The 17,976-nt window shown below is 40.5% G+C and overlaps 1 protein-coding gene across 2 annotated transcripts in view; it reads left to right on the top strand.

Moving 5' to 3' along the window:
• Positions 1 to 17,976, top strand: part of GRK4 (G protein-coupled receptor kinase 4) — a 118,292-nt gene that overhangs the window by 77,433 nt on the left and 22,883 nt on the right. For both annotated transcript variants that reach the window (XM_032781020.2, XM_032781021.2), the window contains exons 6-9: positions 5,080 to 5,172; positions 6,316 to 6,379; positions 6,773 to 6,913; positions 14,470 to 14,660. In XM_032781020.2, coding sequence (XP_032636911.1) covers positions 5,080 to 5,172; positions 6,316 to 6,379; positions 6,773 to 6,913; positions 14,470 to 14,660 — 489 coding nt within the window. The remainder of the gene's footprint in view (positions 1 to 5,079; positions 5,173 to 6,315; positions 6,380 to 6,772; positions 6,914 to 14,469; positions 14,661 to 17,976) is intronic.

Here is a 17,976-nt window from a genome sequence, read left to right as displayed (position 1 = left end):
AGAGCAGCCTGTTTAAAAAGGATTGCAAGTCTCAAATGCCTTGCACAGCAGGACGGTCATTAACAATTTTCAGCGACAGATTGGCTCAACACTAATTATCATTGCCAGCGCTCAAGTAGGCATTGATGTTGTCCTTTGAAGCGCTCTGATTCTCAAGATAGCAGACAAATAAGGACAAGATGGTTATGATTCTTGGAAGCTGAGCTTGATCACTTCAAGGACAGTAAAATCTGATTGCTTCTTTAGAACCCACTAGTGGGCCTGCCTCGTGATGAGCATGGTGAGCAACTTATAACCTCTACTGAAACCAAAGCAGCAGTATCAGAATAGATTGGTCTGATGGAAGCTATGAAAGACCTTCACCTAGGCAAAAATGGTTTCCGTTTTGTAGGACACAGGTTTGATGAGGACTGAAGGCCTTCCTCACTATGCATTCACGATCTGACGGTACCTCTGAGTTGCTGGTGGAAGGGGAGTCGTCGGAGGGTGGCAGTACTCATCAATTTAAAATTAAAAAATGATCCTAGCATTTAGTGTGGTTTAGGACAAATTTTCTTTGAACTTTCAGGGATGACATAAACTAACTTTCTTGGAATTTAGCGTCGTATGAAATCCCATATTATTTGTTGAGAAAAGGTTGTGAAGGGAATAAAGGCTCCTGTTCTTCAACAATATCTTATGGAGGTCAGAGCGTTCTGAGTAACAATGTTCCAACTTGAGTCTTTAGTGGCTGTTCGATGTTCAGCAGAGTCTGCCTGCATGCTTTGTTAAACCTGCCTTTCCTATTTCTCTTAATTCTTTTCTTCTTGTGAACAATGAAAGTTGATAGGGAAGTATTGCGGATTTTTACTGCATTCTTTAAAAAAAAAATCAGATTTAAGAAAAAAAATCACATCTACTTCCCTGACATTTTTTATGTACCCATTATAATGGTAAGAACTAAGTTTTTTTCTAGCTGATAATTAGATTAGAGAGCAACTATTTCTCGTTATCCAGTGTTTACTTATATCTGTATAGTTTCATTGTTTTTTCCCCTCTGTTTGTAGGAGGCTCTTATTTTTTTTGTACTGTCAGTTAAGGAGAGAAACTATTCTTTCTTTTATAAAAAGGAAGTGTAAATAAGTAAATTTCAGACTTAACTACACCAGGCAAAGTGACTCTTCTCAAAAGGAGTTGGTACAGTATTTACAAATGTTCATGTTTCCTAGTATGCCTTACACTTCTAATAGAAAGAGCGAAAAGAAGTCCTGTGGTCACCTTCATTTAGTCACGTAATCAGGAACGTTTTGTGGAAGCATGAGCTTCGTGGGTGAATACCCACTTTCACGGGATGCATGTAGTGAAATTTCCTGGGCAGGTATATATATGCAAGCAAAAGCCAGGCTAGAGATATAAGCGAGTTTCAATCAGGGAGGATGAGGCCCTGTTCTAGCAGCTGAGGTGTTGAAAACAAAGGGAAGAGAAAACTGGTTTTGTAGTTGGCAAGCCATTACAGTCTTTGTTTAATCCTGAGCTGATGTGATCAAATTGCAGATGAACTGAAGCTCAGCAGTTTCTCTTTTCAAGTTGGTCCTGAAGTTTTTTTTCTTGCTGAGGATGGCCACCTTAAGATCTGATATTGTGTGGCCAGGAGGTTAAGTGCTCTCCTACAGGTTTTGTATATTGCCATTCCTATATCTGATTTGTGTCCATTTATCCTTTTCCGAGAGACTGTCCAGTTTGGCCGAGTGTACAATAGCAGAGGGGCATTGCTGCTATGATGCTGGCTATAGTTACCGTTGGTGGGTCAGGTGAATGAACCCAGTGTGGCTGTGGCTGATCTGCGTTAGGTCCTGTGATGGGGTGCTGACTGTAGATATGTGGGCAGAGTCTGGGCTATCGAGGTTGATGCATGGATTGTCCTCGAGTACTATGGGCGGTAGTGCATGTACTGGTGAGGAATATGCTTTATCAGCGTGCATGGTTGTCTGTGCCGGTAACCTCCCGTCCGCTTCTCCCTAATGTGTGGTTGTTTACTCGCTGTGCAAAAGGAAGTAATTCCTTGGATACAGGGACAGGCAATGGCAGTGCCGGGGGGCAATGGTCAGTTGCAGAGATCAATACTGCGTGCATAGTGATACACCATCCAGGCGCTCCTCTGGTCGAACGTGATTGAGAGATCACTTGGTCCAGCGAGTTAAATTCAATGTGGGATGATATGGATCTCATGATGGAATGCGCCGTTGGTCAGATGGTTAAGGATTTAGTGACTTGATTGGTGACTGTATATCCGGTCTGATAGGCGCCAATGATGGGAAGGTACACTGTGGTATTCTGTCATCTGGGATTTTTCTCGCGAATGCAGAGAGTATTAAAGTAGCGTAAGGTGAACGTGTCTGATCTAATACGGAAGTACACAGTGTCTAGCCATCTGTGGGATATCTGTTTTCCAGTTCATCACCTCCCTGTTGGGGAAAGTATAAATGTCTCGATTTGGAGTCATGGTATGACTTGGCCTAGAGATTGTTTGATAGAGTCGCGCGTGTGTCAACTGGCTTATCGATAAAGAAATCGCGTGTACGCTCAAATGAGAGAGCAAGAACCATGTCTGGATTTTGGAGAGGTAGCCGTCACTACTCGTGAGCTTTTGGACTCATCCACCAATGGATATGATGTAAGATCGCTCGCTGGTGAGAATGCGCCATGGTAGAGGGCATATCGACACGGTATGGCGAGTAACAGGGATCTGAGTACTCTTCTTTCTGAGGTGCATGTGTGGTTATTCAAGACTGGCATGGGCTGCCTAAAAGCCAAGCCTGACATGGTAATACTCACTCTAAGAAGTGTCGCTCTGGTGAATGCTATGTGTATCCATCGCACTCACATTCTTGCTTCGTGAAGCTGTCGCTACGGTTTGTCAGAAGTGTGGACCTACCATTTTAGATTCGATCACTCTCTCTCCTTCTTTCGAAAGCTCATGCTCCAAAACGTCTGTTAGTCTATAAGGTGCCACAGGACTCTTTGCTGCTTTTACAGATCCAGACTAACACGGCTACCCCTCTGATACTTTACACTTCTAATATTACTGGTTCTTCTAGGCATGCTTGATCATTCTGCCGAAAAGCCTGCAACATTTGAGTCACAGCTTGAGTCACCTCCCCGTCAATTGAAAACTAAATACTATGCATAATTTGACAATAAGAGATAAAAAAGGATGCACAGAATACACACTACTAAGAAATTAAACAGATGACCTCCTCTTTTTTTGGACTTCCAGTGAATGTCTGTGTTCAGCAAGATGAGGCCTTCCCATTTTTTTTATCTTGTCTTGCATTTTGTTGCTTAGTTTGAGGGAAGTGGTGTACAGGCCTAACCATCAGGTTTGAAGGGTGGGTTTTAATTATCGAAATTCAAATTCCAGGAAAGGGTCCACTTACCTATCTATCCTTCTGAGGCAGATAAATTTGTATGCTAGGCAATTACTTTGTATTGGTCTTTTAAGAATGAGGCCCTGTCTGCTCTGCATAGACACAGAGAGACTTTTATTTTTTCCCCACCAAACAAGGCATTTATTTCAGTGGGCACAATTACATGCATTCTGTAAATGAAAGATGTGGATGCAAAATTGTGCATCGCAACCCTGTCACCGTAGCAATGGAACTTGTATTCCAAAACCACTTAAACAGTTTTGATAAAACCCATGTGAAATGATTGTCTAGTATCAATAAGTAACATTCTCAACACACTCACTGCCTAGCTGGATTATTCTTGAAAAGAATTCAGGAAAAATCATCGAATACTCAATCACATTTTAAAGACAATGTCTCTCTGTAATGTGCCAAACTGATCTTAAAAGGAGAATTTTGCCTTAAATCCATGTTTAAACTATTAACAATTAGTCCTTTAAGTGTACTTGTTTTGAACAGGTTAACTGTGTCAAACCAGTCTGTGCTTTAAAGAGTTTTTTTCATCTCAAGGCACAAAATACTTTTATTCTGTTTGTGTCATTGATATAATTCTGATTTAAAATGTGTTTGTCAGTTGTCTTGTGAGTCTTCAGCGGTCTAACTTTGCTATGAAGTTTTTTGGCAATTATAATGTACCCTGATAGACTGTGTCTCAGTTAGCTGAGATGTTTTTGTGTAAGTGAAACTGCAACAGTCAATTATTCCAGTTGTAAAATGGCAGCTGATGCATAGTATCCTGCTGAGCTGGGTCTGATAACTCATTCCCTGACTACACAGATACCAAGATTTTAGGAGTAGATGGGAAGCTGGAGATTGCACTGTTCGGTAATGTTTCTAAAAGCAATTATGGGCAGAGATTGCAAACTGCAGCTAAAGTAACTTTATGTTGATGCTATCTCTGGGACAGGTATAGGTGATTGAGACTTTCTGGGAAAGGAATGCTTGTGGGTAAAAAATAAAAGCGAAGTGGGAGCACTTCAAGGATTTTTGATCTAGTTAAATTGCCATCTTATCCCTCTTTCAGTAGTACCATCCTGTTGATGTACAGATATCTTTTTAAATGGCTGCATCTATACTCATGATAGGACAGTGATACCAGCTCTCAAGGTGAGCCACATCCTCTGATCAGGCTGTCCTTGGAAAGCTGCTGAGAAGTGCTTCTGTTTTTGTCTCCACACCTGATACCCTCACCGCTTGTCCCAAAATTGAATCTCCTTATGATTGACTGGAGAAGGGAGTGCAGGCCTCTACATGCAATCCCCAAACAGGCCATGCTTATGGGGGGCATGTCTCACCTCCCATACCACCTTAAAAGTAGCTCTGCTTGTGGGTTAGTCATTCTGAGCTCTAATTCCTCAAGAATTATTTTAAAACTTCCAACCTGCTAAAATAAGCACGATATGTTACTTCTGCACTCACTAGAGACCATACAGGTGCAGTTCTCAATGGAATTGTACTAGCTGCTCACTCTTTCTGAGGCAGGCACAGTAAACTCATTGTGTAGTGCAGTAATATGTTCACTCCATCTCCTGACAGATTAATTGATGCATCTAAATTGGTGTCTAGTGAAGTGGTTAGCTTCTCATCCTTGATAGCACCAGTCTACCAGCATAAACGTGGATTGTTTTTGCAGGGTTGTCCAGGATTATTTAAGTGGAGCACCTTTTGAGGCTTATCAAAAAAGCATCTATTTCTCCCGTTTTTTACAGTGGAAATGGTTGGAAAGGTAAGGTATTTTTATATTTAACACTTACTGCAGTAGTACATAAAAGCTGTCCAACATGGGGCCCCATTGTACAAATATAGTAAATGACATTCCCTGCCTCAAAGAACGTACAGTCTAAAAGACAAGATGTAATGGGCTGATGAGATGGCAAACAAGTGGAGCTGTGGTAGATGTATATTAATAATGAAAGCATCTGTTTAATGACCTCAAAGCATTTTACATTTAACAACTTAAAAATCTTTCTGTCTGTTTGTATAGTGCATAGCTCCCAGTGGGGTTCTGAACTTGATTGGGGCCTTGGGTGTTGTATAATACAATTATATTAATCATTAAGCCTACTGTATGGTAAGGTAATTAACTGGTTTTATAGGTGGGTTAACTGAGGCACAGGTTAAGTGACTTGCCCAACCGTAGAGACTTAGATTTTTAAAATAGGGGCCTATGTTAAGGGTCCTAAATCCATATTTTAAGCCATTAAATAAGTGGCCTGATTTTTTCAGAAGAGCTGTCACCTAGAAGTTCCATGGAGGTCAATGGCACTTGCTGGATGTTCAGTACTCTTGACAATCAAGGCTGCTCTTTTAGGCTCCTAGGTGCCTAACCATGATTTTCATTGTAGGCTTCTATTAGTGGAAAAATCTTTGTTTAAGCAAACTAGAGGTAGATGCAGGAGGAAAACTAGGAAACTTATATTCAGACCTCTAGACCAAATGCTTCTGAAACACAGAACAAGCAAGGTGGTAAAACTTGTACTGGTTTCAGTGGGAAAAGAATTGAGTCAGTGGTGAACACCTGAAAATCCCAGCTTGAAACATTGTCTCCTCACAAACCATGCATGAGAAGAACAATCAACATGCGTGGCGGTGGCATAGACCCTAAATTTTTGTTCATTCTGCTTCTAGCGACTGCTTGCTGCCCACAAGGGGGAGCCAGTGGGCATGAACAAAAGCACCTTTCCTTTGGTATTCAGTTTGTATGCTAATCCTTTCATCCACTCAGGTGAAGGAAAGGCATTGTGTAGTCTGGTGGTCATGCAAGTTATATTGGACAAGAGGAAAGAAACAGAAACAAACAGGGCTCTGAAAGAAAAACAAAAAATATAGCTGGAAATGAGACCAGTAATTATTCCATTCTGTCTATTAGGCAACCAGTAACCAAGAACACATTTAGATATTACCGAGTACTAGGCAAAGGAGGATTTGGAGAGGTGAGTACTGTGAGATCTCTACTTGTGTTTGCAACTCCTTAAAGGGAACATGGGGGAAAAGGTAACTTACACTCTCCGTTCCTTGAATAAATAACAGATTTGATTGGTAAATTGGTGAATTACAATTGATCTAAATTGAAAAGGCAGCATTTTTACTTTTAAACACTTGCATCTAACAAGACAGTTGGTTCGTGTAACAATTCTTTTCCACTGTTACAAAAAAACAACCTCAAAACCAAACAACCTAGTGTGTCCACCCATGAAACAGTTTTAATTGGTTCTCCTGTATTTTACTTGTCTTCAGGGCTCCCAAGGGGATTAGAAAAAAAGAGAGAACTGTTTTTGTTCCAGTGTAAAACCTGGTACATCTGACATATTTCCTCTTGCCATTAGGTATGCGCTTGCCAAGTGCGGGCAACAGGAAAAATGTATGCTTGTAAAAAGCTAGAAAAAAAGAGAATAAAGAAGAGAAAAGGAGAATCGATGGCATTAAATGAAAAAAGAATTTTAGAAAAAGTGAACAGTAGATTTGTAGTAAGTATATATTTCTGGGCTTGTGCAATATATAAGTTTGTCTCCGATAGGCCTTTCTTTATTCCTGTCTCTTCCAGTGGCAGCTGGGCAGCATAATAATTTCATTATTAAAATCGGCTCAACTGTGCTTAATAGTTCAGTTACACCATTATCTTTGAAATGTTACCCTGTACATTTTAGGTCTGCATGGGATGTGTGTGTTATCTCTGGCCTATTAGTTTTGTCTAGTCTATGGTCAAGGTGCTTGGTCTTATGTTAATGTATATCATTCTGGTAAATTTCTCCTTGTTTAAAAGAGGGACAAACTGTGATCTGAATGATGAATGTGATCCTAGTTTTGCTGCAGCCAGTGGTTGCTAATATGGCCATTCAATTTAGTAATGTTCTCCTTAGTCTTATTGCCCACATCTCTCCCCAAATCTATACTTGCTTCTTCTACCTCCTACTTTCATGAGAGGAAATATTCATTTGAATTAAAGTGTATTTACAGTAGGGCTAACTTCAATGCATATCAGCTCCTTGGGAGGTTGGACCTTTATTTTGACTTACATTGGAATCATGGTTTCCATTATATCAGTTTTGTCCCCAACAAAAATACCCAACTTTTAAGGTCTTAAGACTCTTTTGAATGCTATGGGTGAATAGTATGGTAAGTGGATGAATATTGAGAGGTAATAATGGAGAACTGCAGAGTTCAACCATGGACTGGATGGGAACCAGGAGGTCAATGACAACACAGTGGTGGTACAATATAGTAGACTAGTGAGAACAATAATTCCCCAAAGGTCTATAAGATCACCTATTTTTCTAATAAGTTTTTAAATGTAGATATGATTGATCTCTATAAATATATCAGAGGAATAAATACCAGAGAGAAAGAGGAATTATTTAAGCTCAGTACCAGTGTGGACACAAGACCAAATGGATACAAACTGGCTATCAGGAAGTTTAGACTTGAAATTAGACAAAGGTTTCTAACCAACAGAGGAGTGAAGTTCTGGAACAGCCTTCCAAGGGGAGTAGTGGGGGCAAAAGACATACCTAGTTTCAAGACTAAGCTTGATAAGTTTATGGAGGGGATGGTATAATGGGGTAGCCTAATTTTGGCAATTAATTCATCTTTGACTATGTAGAGGAGTGGACTCACCCCTGCGGTGCCTCCTGTTGGTGACTCCTGGGAATTAGCTTGATTCAGCACTGGAGCACCCTCCGCAGGCTGGTGATCCGCCTGTCCTCTGTCCCCGTGTCCCTCCCTGGACCCGGTGCCCTTTTACCTGGGGTGCTGCCCCCTGGCAGTAATCCCCTTTCTCTCAGGGTCTCGGGGAACCCTCACTCTCTATCCCCACCTTGCCTCAGTATATGGCTACTGCCAGTCACTGTCTAGCCCCACGCACTGGAGCAGACTGCAGTATCAGCCTTCTCATCACTGGCAAGGCTGGGTTTGGACCCGCTGCCTTGGCCTACCCCTGGGCTGCTCCCTGCAACCTCCAGTACCTGTTGGCCTTGTGCTAGGCCACAGCCTGGAGCTTTCCAGGCTGGAGCTCCCCAGCCTTTCCCGAGCCCTGCTTCACTCAGGTACCCTGTCTCTAGCTTCCTGCAGCCAGACCCATCTCAGTCTACAGCTGAGATTGGGTGTCTGGCTCACAGCCTCTTTTAGGGGCCAGCTGGGCTTGACTGGGGCATGGCCACAGCTGAGCCTACTTTCCCTAATCAGCCCAGCTTAGTAGCTCCCAGCCACAACCTTCCCCCAGGGCTGTTCTAAGCCCTTCAGGGCAGGAGCAGGGTAAGCACCCTGCTACAGACTACTAGTGGTAAATATGCCCAATGGCTTGTGATGGGATGTTAGATGGGGTGGTATCTGAGTTACTACAGAGAATTCTTTCCTAGGTGTCTGGCTGGTGAGTCCTGCCCACATGCTCAGGATTTAGCTGATCGCCATATTTGGGGTCGGGAAGGAATTTTGCTCCAGAGCGGACTAGCAGAAGCCCTGGGTTTTTTTTGCCTTCCTCTGCAGCGTGGGGCACGGGTCACTTTCCGGAAGATTCTCTGCACCTTGAAGTCTTTAAACCATGATTTGAGGACTTCAGTGGCTCAGACACAGGTTTGATACAGGAGTGGTTGGGTGAGATTCTGTGGCTTGCATTGTGTAGGAGGTCAGACTAGATGATCATAATGGTCCCGTCTGACCTTAAAGTCTATGATCCTCTGTGCTGTGATATTTGTTTCTCATATCTGTAGATATTTCAGTCACATTCATCACAATAATGCCATATACATGCTAGGAGAATCATGAAGAGTAGCTGCTCTATGAGAACTTTCTGACATCGAAATTGCTACTGCCTATGCAATAAAGTTGAAAGGGAGGTGGATTGAAAAGCTATGTTGGGTATAAAATAAAAAGTGTGAGTGCTGATGGTTTTTAACTCAACATCATTTCCATGTCTCAACTCTTTCACCATGATATTTCCCAATAAATTATGACCAACTCACAGCCCTGATCACTAAACAACAGATGTGATGGTCTAAAATACTCAAGGAATATATATGTTGAGAAAACTGTTTTTCCAGCTAGGATCATCTATCTTTATCAGTGAATTGCTATTATTTAAAGATTAGCTATAGGTAAATGTCTAGCTAAAATCCATTAACAGATGTATTTTGTTTTACGTTTCAGAGAGAGTTCTAAAGCGCTTTAGCTTCTAAGATTTTGCTTTTATAGATTATTTTAAACAAACATAGAATTCTGGTATCTTAAAGAAGGGAAACCATGCTGGCCAGAGAAATCTCATTAGCATCTTAAGCCATGCATAAATAGATTCTTTTATAAAGGATAATATTTTTCTACCTGTGACAAAGCTCACAATCCACAGTCATTTTCCCACAAGTATAAGTTATAAGGCTGCACTGGATATTAAAACTTAAACTTTATTTGATCTTGGTACATCTACCTATACAGTAACACTCTTCCCTGTATAAAAGTTTTAAAATGCTAATGTGACTTTAATTCGTATAATCATAGCACTGGAAGGGACCTCAAGAGGTCATCTAGTCCAGACCCCTGCACCCTGGCAGGACTAAGTATTATCTAGACCATCCCTGACAGGTGTTTGTCTAACCTGCTCTTAAAAATCTCCAGTGATGGAGATTCCACAACTTCATTAGGCAATTTATTCTAGTGGTCAGCCACCCTGGCAGTAAAGAAGTTTTTCCTAATGTCCAACCTAAACCTCCCTTGCTGCAATTTAAGATCATTGCTTCTTGTCCTATCCTTATCGGTTAAGAACAATTTTTCTCCCTCCTTGTAACAATCTTTTATATACTTGAAAACTGTTATCATGTCCCCTCCCAGTCTTCTCTTTTCCAGACTAAACAAACCCAATTCTTTCAGCCTTTCTTCATGGGTCATATTCTCTAGACTTTTAATCATTTTTGTTGCTCTTCTCTTTGCTTTCTCCAATTTCTCCACATCTTTCCTGAAATGTGGTGGCCAGAACGGGACACAATACTCCAGCTGAGGCCTAATCAGTGTGGAGTAGAGTGGAAAAATTACTTCTTGTGTCTTACTTACAGCACTCCTGCTAATACATCCCAGAATGACGTTCACTTTTTTTGCAACAGTGTTACACTGTTACCCAGCTTGTGGTCCACTAAGACTCCCAGATCCCTTTCTGCAGCTCTCCTTCCTACACAGTCATTTCCCATTTTGTATGTGTGCAACTGATTGTTCCTTCCTAAATGGAGTACTTTGTATTTGTCCTTATTGAATTTCCTCCTATTTACTTAAGATCATTTTGAATTATAATCCTCTTCTTCAAAGCACTTGCAACTCCTCCAAGCGTGGTATTGTCCGCAAACTTTATAAGTATTCTCTGTGCCATTATCTAAATCGTTGATGAAGATATTGAATAGAAACAGACCCAGAAATGATCCATGCGGGACTCCACTCATTATTGGGTTTATTTAGTTTGGAAAAGAGAAGACTGAGAGGGGCATGATAGCAGTTTTCAGGCATCTAAAAGGATGTCATAAGGAGGAAGGAGAAAACTTGTTCATCTTAGCCTCTAAGGATAGAACAAGAAGCAATGGGCTTAAACTGCGGCAAGGGAGGTTTAGGTTGGACATTAGGAAAAAGTTCCTAACTGTCAGGGTAGTTAAACACTGGAATAAATTGCCTAGGGAGATTGTCGAATCTCCATCTCTGGAGATATTTAAAAGTAGGTTAGATAAATGTCTATCAGGGATGGTCTAGACAGTTATTGGTCCTGCCATGAGGGCAGGGGACTGGACTCGATGACCTCTCGAGGTCCCTTCCAGTCCTAGAAACTATGAATACAGTTCAGGTCTTCATCTTTCCTTTATTTCCATGTATTTGAGACTCCCCCTTCCCAACTGGTCCCAGGCCATTGCTGGGACCCTGTTGCCTACCCCTCGTATGAAAGTTAACGGAGGCTGGGGAAAGGAGGGGGTTGTTTCCCCACTGTATCAGACTTTAGGAGCCCCAAGCTTCTTTACAGGAGACCTTCCCTTAAATCCCCTCTGGTTTATCAGCTAATTGGACACTGGACAATTGCTCTTTAATTTAGTAGACCAGGTATAATATAATGGTTGGAAACTGAAGCTAGACAACTTCAGACTAGAAATAAGGTGCACATTTTTAAGTGAACATAATTTACTGTTAGAACAATTTACCTAGGGATGTGATAGATTCTCCATCTTTTGATAGGCATAAATGTCGTTCTAAAATATATGCTCTTTCTCAAACAGATGTTATTGGGGTTTGATACAGGAATCAGAGAAATTCTGTGATGGTTTTTTATGCCAGAGAGCAGACTAGATAATCATAATGTTCCCTCTGGCTTTAATCTATTAATAATATTGACTCTCTTCCCGTTCTGTGACCAATGCTAATCCCATCTGTTCATGGTAATGAGCATATAACTAATTTTCGAAGCAAAAATGGTCAAATTCAAAAATGAAGGCCAGTTAACTTTAAGGACTAACTCATGCATCACATAATTTGTCAATATACAATCTGCTGAAAAAATTGTTAAGGGTGGCCACCATTCTGTCTGTCTCTGAGAAATAAAATATGTAATATTGAATCTCCCTACCTAGAGGGTAGTTCAGACTTCATTTCACTTAGGAGTTGCATTTGTCTAGTGGGAATAGCAGAGCACCTTAAAGACCTGTCTACATTGCAGTTAAAGGGTTATAACATGACTGACTGCATTTGACTTTTGCCCCTATTTGACACCCACAATATTAGAAATAGTGTGTATCACGTGTCAACCCTACTTACAGTCAGGGCTGGAATGGGATTATCAGGCTGCAACTTTGGTTCTAACCTAGTTTTTCTGTTGTATAGATGCATCAACCTAACCATCTGTACCTCTGTTAGCCAGTCACCTTATTGCCCAAGATTTTGTATAGGAAGATATCTCAGAGTTTATTTGTTTCATGTGCAAAACAATCTTTTCTCTTGCTGCACCTTAAGGAAATAAGGAATAGCTGAGTTCCCCAAACATGCACAGACACCAACACATTGGGTATGTCTACACTAGCCGCCGGCTCGGCGGATGGTGATCGATCCAGTGGGGGTCGATTTCATCGCATCTAGTCTAGACATGATAAATCGATCCCTGAGCACTCTCCCGTTGACTCCTGTACTCCAGCTTGGTGAGAGATGCAGGCAGAGTTGACAGGGGAGTGGCAGCAGTCGACTTACTGTGGTGAGGACAACAGTAAGTCGATCTAAGTACATCGACTTCAGCTACATTATTTACGTAGCTGAAGTTGCGTAACTTAGATCGATTACGCCCCCCTCCTGCCCCAGTGTAGACCAGGCCATTGTATAGCACATTGTATAGGATGAGGAATATGAATGAGAAAGTTTTGATAGGAAAATTGCCACTGCCCAGGTACATTGAATAGGATCCAGTTTAAAACTGCCTTTTGCATTTTTAAATATTTTCAGTTTTGCTTCATATACAGGATATGTCTAGGCTAGAGATTTTACTGCAAGTTAATCAACTGCCAGTTAACTCAAGTTGCTTAACACCTTTGTAAATGCTAATTAAGACCCACTGAATTCTAGAGTAAGCCACAATGTTTAGTGTCCTGGAACAAACGTTTGTGGTGTTAAGTCATTTAATTGCCAGTTAACTTGAATACCGCCTCAGCAAGAATTCTAGTCTATAAATAGCCACAAGGTGTGTCTCTAGTCCTACCTCTTTTCACACAATCCTGTCACAGGTACTAGGCTTCCTTCTTCAGTTCTGTGGTCTGGAACAGCATCCCTATATTTCTTCATCTCATCAACTTTTTATGTCTTGAAAGATCTCTGAAAGCACATAATCTCTTCTTGTTTGTGGCTCTTAGGGTATGTCTACACTGCAGTTAGACACCTGCAGTTGGCCTGTGCCAGTTGACTCAGGCTTGCAGGGCTCGAGCTCCAGGGCTGTTTCATTGTAGTGTAGACTTATGGGTTCAGGTTGGAGCCCAGGCTCCAGGACTCTTCCCACCTTGCAGGGTCCTAGAGCCTGGCTCCAGCCTGAACCCATAAGTCTACACTGCAATGAAACAGCCCTGCAGTGCAACCCCCATGAGCTGCAGGTTTTTAATTGCAGTGTAGACATACCTTAAGTGTCTGGGTATTGGCTTTATAACTGAGCGTTTCACTTTTATTTACCATACTGTCCATACTTCACTTCTTCGACAATGTATGGTCTGTGTTTCTGTTTGTACTGAATGTTAATCAAACATTTTGAGATGTGTTTTGTATGGAGAATGCTATACAGATTCCTGTGGCTGTTCTGATGTAGCATTTTTCCACTTTGTATTTTTATTTTGTTTGTCTCCTCCTCCCCTTATGGCTTTTTCACTTTTCTGTCTGCCCTGCTGATGCCTCATTCTGGATACTGTGCCTCCAACCAATCAATGAGAGGAGATACTGTGCTTGGCTTCATGCAGCTCTTCATTTCACTGTTAGAGAGTGTTGTTATCAAGAAAGGAAGTGACTATTGTAGTGGCTAGAGTTAGGGACTTGAAGTTGGGCATTCTGGGTTATTTATCTTGGTGTGTCATTTACTCTGTCTGACTTGGCAACTTATAGCCTCTCTGTGTGCTTCTCTAAGTCTCACTTTTTACAAACAGTGATTACGCATTTCTAAGTGTTCGTGGAAAGGTACTTTGTGTACAAGTTATCTTCATCCATATGGACTGAAAACGGAAGGGCACAGCCAATAAGAGATCCAATATCTGGGTGGTGTTTCAGGGGACATAAGCCATTTTCCTGTACAAGTTTTCATCGTTGGTATTGGTCTTGGCTGATAATCAGTTTGGACTGTTTTGCCCCAAAGTTAACAATGGTGATTGTTTGTGGGTTTTCCGCATACTCTCTGGGAAATTAAAATAGCTGGTTATCCAAAAGATAACTTTAGCAGAGTTGACCTATTGCTTAACTGACTGATTATAAAAGTACTATCTACTGACTGAATTAGAAAGAGGGGATGAAATTGGGGGTCATGAATGAACCAACAAGTATTTTTTGTCTTTAGGTTAGTTTATCCTACACCTATGAGACTAAAGATGCCCTATGTTTAGTATTAACCATTATGAATGGAGGGGATTTGAAGTTTCACATTTACAACATGGGAAATCCTGGCTTTGATGAAGAAAGGGCTGTTTTCTATGCTGCAGAGCTCTGCTGCGGCTTGGAGGACTTACACAGAGAGAGAATTGTTTACAGGTAAGTATTAACTGCAATAATGTATGCCTTGAAACTTGTCAACTTTGCATGTTTGCACATAGGATTAAATTGACTTTTCTTGCTTCAAAGCTGTTAGGTTATTTTGTATACCTATTTCTGTGTGCTAATGATCTATTAGTTCCATTCAATTGTGTGGTGATGTTTTTTTTTTCTTTTTTCTTCTCACTGTAAATTGGAAATGCTGTTTCCTAGTCCCTGTTCTGTTAAAATTCTTATCCAAAAAGTCTGTATACACTTAAAATAAGCATCAATCCATGGTTGACTATAAAATAACAGAAGAATTCTCCCTGGAAAATGTTGAGTGTCAGGGACATAGCAATATTCAGATGTGGAGAGAGGAGATCTCTGCAAGTACAAATTCAGTGGTGGGGAATGCTGTACAATGAGGGAATGCCCCTTGCTATGGCACCCATAATCCATGGCAGCCTCCTTAGCCTAGGCTCTGTCTCCCACAAGACATTTTTTATAAAATTAACTGAACCATCAAGATGTGGACATACCATAACTAAATAACCAAGTGACTTTATTGCTATGGTCTGCGTCTGTCATTAACCTCTACTGTACATTAAATGCACTGCAATGAGTGAGGATCAACTCAATTGTAAACACTTTGGGTCAGGGATCTTGCCTCTTTGTTTGTTCTGTAAAACACCTAGCATGACCTGGGCTTGTGAGTGTGTGCATAAAATTATAATAAAATTTGGGGCTCTTTTCCTCAGAGATAAAATGTTAGGAAAGGGGAAGACATTGAGACATGCAAAGGTCAAATTACTTGCCCAAGGTATGACAGGAAATCAGTGGCAGAGTCAGAGATAAAGTCCAGGTCTTTCAGACTTGTGGCTTCAATACAAAATCATCCTTCTTCCCTTAATCTTATTTTTATTTTGAAAGTACTTCAATTTTCTTTCTTTAATAGTATATAACTATTGATGTTTCTTCCATACTGGGTTAGTAGTTAATCATAACAATAATGAACAAGCTTTTCTACTGTCTATATCTGTATTAGTATGTTTCTCAGTTAATTAAGAAGCAATATGCCAATTATTTATAAACAGCATTTGATCCCTTTTCCTTTTTTAAATGGTTTGAGTGAAATGAGCATTTATAGAAGTGGATGACAGTTGCGGTAGCTTTCACTAGTTGCTGAGCAAGTTTTAAATTAAATGGTAATAAGTCACCAGGACCAAATTGTATTCTCCGAAGAGTTTTGAAGGAACTCATGTATGTAATCGAAGAACTACTAACTGTGGTATGTACCCTATAACGTATATTGGCTTTCTATACCAGATGACTGGAGGGTAACTAATGTAACACTGATTTTTTTTTTTTTTTAAAAAAGGTTTGAGATGCAATCCTGGCAATTACAGGCTGGTAAACCTAACTTCATTGCCAGACAAATTGGTTGAAGTGATAGTAAGGAACAGAATTATCAGACACATATTAACATGATATTTTGCGGAAGAGGCATGTAAAGAGAAATCATACCTCACAAGTTTACTAGAATTCTTTCAGGGTATCAGTAAACAAGTGGACAGGGTGATCCAGTTGATATAGTGTAATTGGACTTTCAGAAAGCCTGTGACAAGGTCCCACATCAAAGGCTCTTAAGCAAAATAAGCAATCATGGATAAAAGGAAAGGTTCTCTCATGGATCAGTAACTGATTAAAAGTTAGGGTTAAAACAAATGTTTGGTTAAAATGAAGGAATAATTGGTCAGTTTTCACAATGGAGATTGTTAAATAGCAGGTTGCCCCAAGGATCTGTACTGGGACCAGGGCTGTTCGACATATTCATAAATGATCTGGAAAAAGGGGTAAACAGTGAGGTGGCAAATTTGCAGATGATACCAAATTACTCAAGACTGGTCAGCTTTGAGTGAACTAAGAGTTACAATAAGATCTCACAAAACTGGGTGACTGGGCAACAAAATGGCAGATGAAATTCAATGTTGATAAATGCAAAGTAATGCACATTGGAAAACATAATCCCAACTATATATACAAAGTGATGGGGTATAAATTATGTTACTGCTCAAGAAACGGATCTTGGAGTCATTGTGGATATTTCTCTGAAAACATCCTGCCCTATGTGCTGCAGAAGTCAAACAAAGCGAACAGAATGTTAGGAACCATTAGGAAAAGGATAGATAATAAGACTGAAAATATCATAATGCCAGTATATAAATCTATAGTATGCCCATACCTTGAATACTGCATATAGTTATGGTCCCCTCATCTCAAAAAAGATACGTTAGAAATGGAAAAAGTACAGAGAGAGGCAACAAAAATGATTAGGAGTTTGGATCAACTTCCATATGAGGAGAGAGAAAGACTTGGACTGTTGATTATTTAGTTTGGGATTGGTCCTGCTTTGAGCAGGGGGTTGGACTAGATGACCTCCTGAAGTGCCTTTCAGCCCTGATATTCTGTGATTCTATGTTTAACTTAGAAAAGAAATGACTAAAGGGGATATGGTAGAGGTCCATAAAATCATCAATGATGTGGAGAAAGTGAATAACATAACACAAGAACCAGGGTCACCTAATAAAATTAATAGACAGCAGGTTTAAAAGAAACAAAATGAAGTACTTCACACAACGCACAGACAACCCATGGAACTCATTGCTGGGGATGTTGCGAAGGCCAAAAGTATAACAGAGTTGAAAAAGAAAGGTCCATCAATGGCTATTAGCCAAGATGGTCAGGGATTCAACCCCATGCTCTTGATGTCCCTACATCTTTGACTGCCAGAATCTGGGACTGAAAGACAGAGATCTCTCTCTAAATTGCCCTATTCTGTTCATTCCCTCTTAAGCTTTTATTACTGGCAACTGTCAGAAAGGAGGATACTAAACTAGATGAAGTAATGGCCTGACCCAGTAAGGCCGTTCTGATGTCCTTTTCCACCCATATCTGCAGGTACATATTAATCCTAATCTGCAGCACTCTTTGAGTCATAGATCAGGCACTGTTAATTGTGCCAAATTGTGTAGTGGTTTCTGAGATGACCGTAAGAAGTGAGCTAGGCTGAGACTGCCAAACACATTTCTGTAGTGTTGCCACCTCAACAAGACCTGTGGCTGGATCCTTTAATTTAGGGCTGAATAAAACGCTGTGGAGACTTGTTTGAACCTAGTTTGATAAATATTAAAATAACCTAAAAGAGATTGAGCCCTACCTGCTTGTTGGATTCCAGTTTTTTATTTTCTGTTAAAATTCTAGAATCTTGTATGTTCTTGCTTGAGTCTGAGCCCTCTCCTTATGCAATTTAATAAATGATGAGATACACATTGAT

This window comes from Chelonoidis abingdonii, chromosome 5, assembly GCF_003597395.2.
Source record: "Chelonoidis abingdonii isolate Lonesome George chromosome 5, CheloAbing_2.0, whole genome shotgun sequence".
Classification (NCBI taxonomy): Eukaryota; Metazoa; Chordata; order Testudines; family Testudinidae; genus Chelonoidis; species Chelonoidis abingdonii.
The sequence above is the reverse complement of the archived record's forward strand: the minus strand, read 5'-3'. Positions and strand labels throughout refer to the sequence as shown.